General features: G+C 37.3%; 1 protein-coding gene across 2 annotated transcripts in view; it reads right to left on the minus strand.

Moving 5' to 3' along the window:
- Window positions 1-6,395, minus strand: part of SUCLG2 (succinate-CoA ligase GDP-forming subunit beta) — a 311,276-nt gene that overhangs the window by 166,034 nt on the left and 138,847 nt on the right. For both annotated transcript variants that reach the window (XM_019652060.1, XM_019652062.1), the window contains exon 7: window positions 4,976-5,072. In XM_019652060.1, coding sequence (XP_019507605.1) covers window positions 4,976-5,072 — 97 coding nt within the window. The remainder of the gene's footprint in view (window positions 1-4,975; window positions 5,073-6,395) is intronic.

The raw sequence follows: 6,395 nt of genomic DNA on the forward strand, positions 1-6,395 counted from the left end.
CTAGATAATACATGTACATAATACAAAACTCCTAAGGCCACAAAGGTCTCCCTCTGAACCTTCATCAAACTCCAAAGCCACCAGATCCCCATGTCAACTCCGGCAGTGACCACCTTTCTATTTGGTGCTAAATTGAGAGATAATCTGTGCATATGTGAGTATGCATATTTTTCATAATCTTTTTGAAAAAAACAAATTTGGTTCTATTCCTTCTTTCTTTACTTGATAGATTTTAAAGAGCCTTCATCCGCAACATAAATAGAGCAATCTTAACCTGCATCATAAAGTATCATAATTCATTCAACCTGTCTCTTTAATAATAGCCTTCAGTTTCCAAAAGCTTGACATTCCTTCAAATGGTGCCTTACTTATTTCTGCATGTATATCATATGTGTGATTAAACATCTGTAGGATAAATTCCCAGGAGTGGAGCAAAAGGGGGTTGTGGGCATTTTAATAATAAAAATTATCATAAATTGTTCTTAGTAGAAGCTGTCACTAATTTCCCCTCTTACAAACCAGGATCATAGAGAGTGTTGTTCTACTCACGATCATCAACTAACTGAATCTCTGCCAGTTCTAGGGGAAAATGAGTATTTTATATGCAGTTTTAATTTGAGTTACTCTTATTAAGGGATGAATTTGAGAATTATTCTATGAGCTTAACAGACATTTGTATTTCCTTTTCTGTGAATTTTGCCCATTTTTCTATGGAGGTTTTAGTCTTTGTCATAACTTTATAAGGGGTGTATTTACATGAGGGGAATTAGCTCTTTATCTCATTTCAATGTGCAAATACTTTCCTCTTTTGTCCATTTTTTTTGTCACTTCTGCCACATGGGAATTTGATAATAATAATGCCACTCTTTTCTTTTATAGCTTCTGACTTTTTGTCAGACTTTAAAAAGGCTGGTCCCACCCTGAGAGTATTAAAATAATCCTCCCAGTATTTTTTCAAATACTCTTTAAGATTTACTTTATTTAATGTTTGCTTAAAAAAAAATCCAAACAGATTTTATTTGAGTTACAGTGCAAAGCTGATAAGTAACACACTGTTGAATATTTTTGTACTTTGAGGGATTTTCTAGGTCATGGCCACATCGTCCACTGTACTTACACAGCCTCTGCAGAGTCACACTCAAAAACACTGACTGCATTAATGACTAACATAATAATAAGGAGAAACTATGTAACATAAATAACTTCTGGGTGCATAAATATATAAGATCTTATCCCAGCTACTTTAAAACTTTCTTTTTAAACACATATACACAGAACATAAAATTCACAGTCTCAACCATTTTTAAGTATACAGTTCAGCAATGTCAATTATCTTTACATTTCAACTGTATTTACATTTCTGTGCAACCAAGCTCCAGAACTTTTTTCATCCTGCTAAACTGAAACTCTATACCCATTAAACAACTCCCCATTCTCTCCTTCCCCAGCCCGATAATCACCAGTCTGCTTTTTGTCATATGAATCTGACTATTCTAGATTCTTCATATAAATGGAATCATACTTCTTTGTCTTTTTGTGACCGGCTAACTTCACCTGCAGCACATGTCAGAATCTCCCCCAAGCTTCCATGTTATGTATCTACCACATTTGGTTTATCCACTCATTTGTCAACGAGCAGCTGGGTTGCTTCAAAACTTCTTAAGCCTGTATCAACCTAGCTTAGTATAAAGCCTGAATTTTCTGCACATTAATGTCACTGTAATTATATATTGACACGGCACTGGGAGTGGGGGTGGGGGTATTCTCTATTATAATTGTTTATTCTTGTACAAAGATAACCTATAAACAGGTTTGAGCAGGGCTGACACATGATTAGATCTGTGTTGTAAGATCTACAAAGGAGAACTAGCCTGGCTTGGGGACAGAACATGTCTTATCCCATGACTGCAGGGGCTGGGCATGTGACGTGTCCATCAGACCAGGTGTGATAATAGGGAAGGGAAGGGCCTGCGGAAGTTGAGGTTAGGTCTCCTGTTTTCTAAATGTGTTTCAATTTAAAAAATAAACTCTAGTCAAAGGAACATTCTTCTGGGTAATTTACAATCAGCCAGTTGGCTACTGCCACCTACTTCCTCAGTGTATAACCACACTATATAGAAAATCTGTTTCCTTTCCTTTTGTCACCAATTAGTTATTTTAAGGTTGTTAAGNACTTTTTAACTAAAGCTAGACTCATGTAGGTTTCCATCACTAATAACCATTATTATCTTAATAGTCACTAAGATACATTACAGTCAATAGTGTCAAGTTACATTCTTTAAATCAGATTATTAATCACATTGGAAAAAATAGTTCTTTCTCCACATCAAAAATTTCCCGTGGGTGACTTAGCAGCATGGATGTTATCAAGGTCTTTGTTCTTCATTCAACCCAGTATCGTCAGTTATACGAATATATGATCAATCATTTGGATTTTTAAAAAATGTTTCTCAACAAGCAGTGGAAGACTGAAAAAATTCTCTTACAAAGTGGCTCTACAATGAATAAGTTTAAAGTCACAATCTTTGGTGTGATGTCAAGCTCCTTAAATTTCTAAATTAAAAGAGTAATTACTAAATCAATGTTCTAATGTGAAAGGTTGTATGATCTGCTTTTACTGATCTAAATGAAAAAAAATTAAATATTAAGATTACCAACATTGCTAAGATATAAATGACTGCTTTTACAGCTCCTAAATAAAGGATTGCTTTAGGGGATTGTGACGATGAAGATCAATTTGTACTTTTGGTCATTAATCACCGTTTCCTAATTGGGTTTAATTTGACTACTGCTCATTAGAGTTATAAACCAACACACTCATTTAATTGTGATTATAATTAAATAGCTGAACTTTTATGGTACAATGAACAAATTAATAGCTAAAGATAATTTTGCTCTTAAAAAGATCACATAAGACTTATGTTTTAATGAACTGTATACATGGAATGTATTTTATGATGATTCCTTCAAAAAGGCTCAAGGATTTTCCTTTCTCTTAATAATTAAAAAGAAATGTTCAGATTTCACAAGGTTTTACAAATACCTTCCAGGAAAAGATTCCCACACCCAGTTCCCTGATGCCAGACCAGAATCTGTGACTGAAAATAATATTACAGCCTGAATTTTATCCCACTCCATGGCTGAATTTCCTTTTTTTCTGAATATGAAATAACCAGGTTGATTGTGCATACTAGTTTGAAAAGCAATATATGACCTTTAAGAACTTATATTGAATTTCCTTCTCTTTTATTTCTTAGAGTTAATTATTAGCCACTCAAAGAAGCATGAATTTTGACTGACAGTTCTAAACTGGAGACTACTACTAGGTCACTCGGATGAAACCAAATTAATAGTTTAAGAGGAAAAAAAGCAGAAAAGAAGGCAGGTCACTATAAGTCAGTCTGCCATATCATAATCAACATATACTCTATACTGAGAGACATGGGTTCAAATCCCAGCTCTGGTAACCAGATGCTCATGGGGGAGTCACATTAATTTTTCAATCCTCTATAAAATGGGGATAACAACTTCAAACTTTGCAGGGCTGCTGTAAGTTATAAAAAAGGATATATGTAAAAGTTTAACATAGGGGCTGGCATAAGAGTTTAAAAAAAGCGTTTTCTTCCCCTTCCCTTCCTCTCTACATGAAGTACTGACGATATCACAACCAAATGAAAATTTTAAAATATCTGTGAATAAGGTACTTTGTTTATAAATGACCTATCACAGAATTTTATCTAGTGGTCCCTTGTGTAAACCATGAAATATATTATTTTCAATGTCTTGCTAAACATGAACACTTAGCCTATCCTAACTTGAAAAGTTTAAAACAACAACAAAAAGGAAAAACTGGACAAAAAGGTGAAAGCCATACCTTTCTTGGACTACTGCTGTGCTACCTGAGAAGAGGAGTTACATTCTCTGAATGTAGGGGACTGGCCTATTTTGTGTCTGACACTGGATTCTTACACAAACACCAGTCACCTCATTTTGGCAACCACTCTACAAGATAGTTATCATTTTTACCACCTTTTTGGATTAAAAAAAAAAAAAATGAGGCTTAGCCCAGGTCTGTGGCCAGAACACAGCAGATCCAGAATTTGAACCCAGGTCCCTCTGTAAAACACCAAATCGTCCACGTTGGTCTACAACTTGGTTGTGTTTACACATAACGGATCACCTCATTTACCAAACCACTGGCAAATCCCTCTTTACTGACTGCCCAAAGTATTCTAGGCAGCATGCAAGATACTGGGGTGAAATGTACTAACAAAGACACAGCTCATGGAACTCACTTTCTGGTACTACTACCTTATGCACCGCTCCCCCTAACACATGCACATACACTAGCCTTTGCTACGGAATTAATAAGAACTCACTGAATACTCGGCTATGCAAGACCAAGTGTAGTGTTGGTGGGCGCTGAGATATAAACAGTTGTTTACATTCTACAAGTACCAGATGGTTGAGAAACACCTTCCCCACAGAAATGCCTCCTTCTCCCTTCGAAGCAGAAGCTGGTCATCAAGGATGGTGAAAGCGCTGGACAGTGAGGCACTAATGGCTTCACCATGATGATGTAAATCCAGCAGGCGGCGGGCACAAGGGGAATTCATGCAGATTTAGGTGAACTAGGCGCTTTCAGTGGCTCCAGTTCCACAGAAGCAGGGCAGAGCTCCTGACTCCACCCAAAGCTTTACCATAGTGATCGGCCTCAAAAAATAACAAGGTGCTAGTGGATGGGTGTTTCTAAAGAACACAAGAAGGAGCTTCCTCTGAGGCTTGGCATGTGGCTACAAACAAACTCAAGTGCTGAAATGTTCGACTGCGTCATGGGAACACTTGAGACTATGGCAGAAATTAAATTACTGAAAGAAATTAACGCAAAGCTGCTGCTACAGTCTTTTGTACAATTTAATTTATAGTTTGCAAACACAATTCTATTCATTTGTTTTCTCTTATTTATCTGTTTTACCTTGTCCTTCTGGAGTTTCACCAAAGGGGTTCACTTCCACCTGAGTAGCATCAATTTTCAGGAAGAGATTATACAGCTTCTTAATTTGCTCTGCAGCCTAAATGTGATCAAATGAAATGAAATCACATCAAAGCAGCAAATGAACATTTATTTTGCTGGATTAATGAAACCTTAAAAATCACAAGTTATGCCTTTATTTTCAGTTAGGTGTTCTGAAGGGAAAAACAGAACAGCATAATTATTTTAATTTCCACTGCTATTCATTAGAAGGAATGGTGCAACTTTCCTCCAGACACCAGAAAAGACCATTACCAAGAAAACAAAATATTTTCAGTATATGGCTTAAAAATGCTGTTAATCTTTCTGCAAATTATCATGTCCCTGTTAGCCGAGCTATGCCACGATATGTGAGCTACAGTCATTAATACAAACAAGCTTCATTTAAGAAAAGGTAAATACGATTTTGAGAGTTTATAATGTCTAGGTTTTCCTCATTAGGCTGGAATAAAACAGTTATTATATTTATCAATCCAAACATATAATCTGTGAAACAACAATTACTGACTGTCTAATGGAAATTGTTGCAAGAGAGGAAGATGAAAGTCCTAAACAGTACAGTTACTGAACAGCACAGTTCAAACTGAAAACAGTTTGTCCCAAAGGCTTAAACCACAAAGAACAAGAATATCCAGTTTCCCTGACGTTATGTCCGACTTCATTTTTCTCATTCTGCTTGAGTTCGCTCACTCATTCATTCTTTCCAACCAAGATTTATTAACTGCCTATGTCACAGCGTGCTGGCATTGTGTGAACTGGGGCCAGGGGAAGACACCATAACTGAGGCATGACACCACCCTGGAAAGCTTATACCTTCAGACCACAACTTGTGACGCAACACAGCAAAGCTGTGCAATCATGGCTGAATGTAAGCTATCAGTGGCATTCTTGACTCCATATTCCTAGCCATGGTTATCCCTTTGCCACCTTTTTGCTCATTGTTCCAGCCCTGTATAACTTGCCCTCAGAACCATATCTTGCTTTTTCCCATGTCTACTCTATATATGGGGGAGTTGACACTTTTAGGCTGAGTTTCCCAATGCTCTTGGGCCAGCTGGCTTCCAGCTCAGTTCAGCCAGTGGGAGACAGGAGGTGGGAGGAAGGAAAAAGCTGGGGCGTTTCTTTCCCCCTCTTTCTGCCTTGGGCAACGTCTCCTCCTCTGACTTGCGGTTCCACCAGAGAGGCCCACCTTGGCTCTAGCTTCTGTGTTGCAATGTCCAGTAACATCACTGCCTCACCGTGTTCTCTAGCATGCAGGTAGCAACAATTTCCTGTTGTTTAGCTCTGAGTATCCTCTCTGTCCACTCCAAAATGTCTCAGTTCTTACAACATCTATATATCTATGTAACCAATTCCTTAGAAT

The sequence above is a fragment of the Hipposideros armiger genome, unplaced genomic scaffold, assembly GCF_001890085.2.
Source record: "Hipposideros armiger isolate ML-2016 unplaced genomic scaffold, ASM189008v1 scaffold_172, whole genome shotgun sequence".
Classification (NCBI taxonomy): domain Eukaryota; kingdom Metazoa; phylum Chordata; class Mammalia; order Chiroptera; family Hipposideridae; genus Hipposideros; species Hipposideros armiger.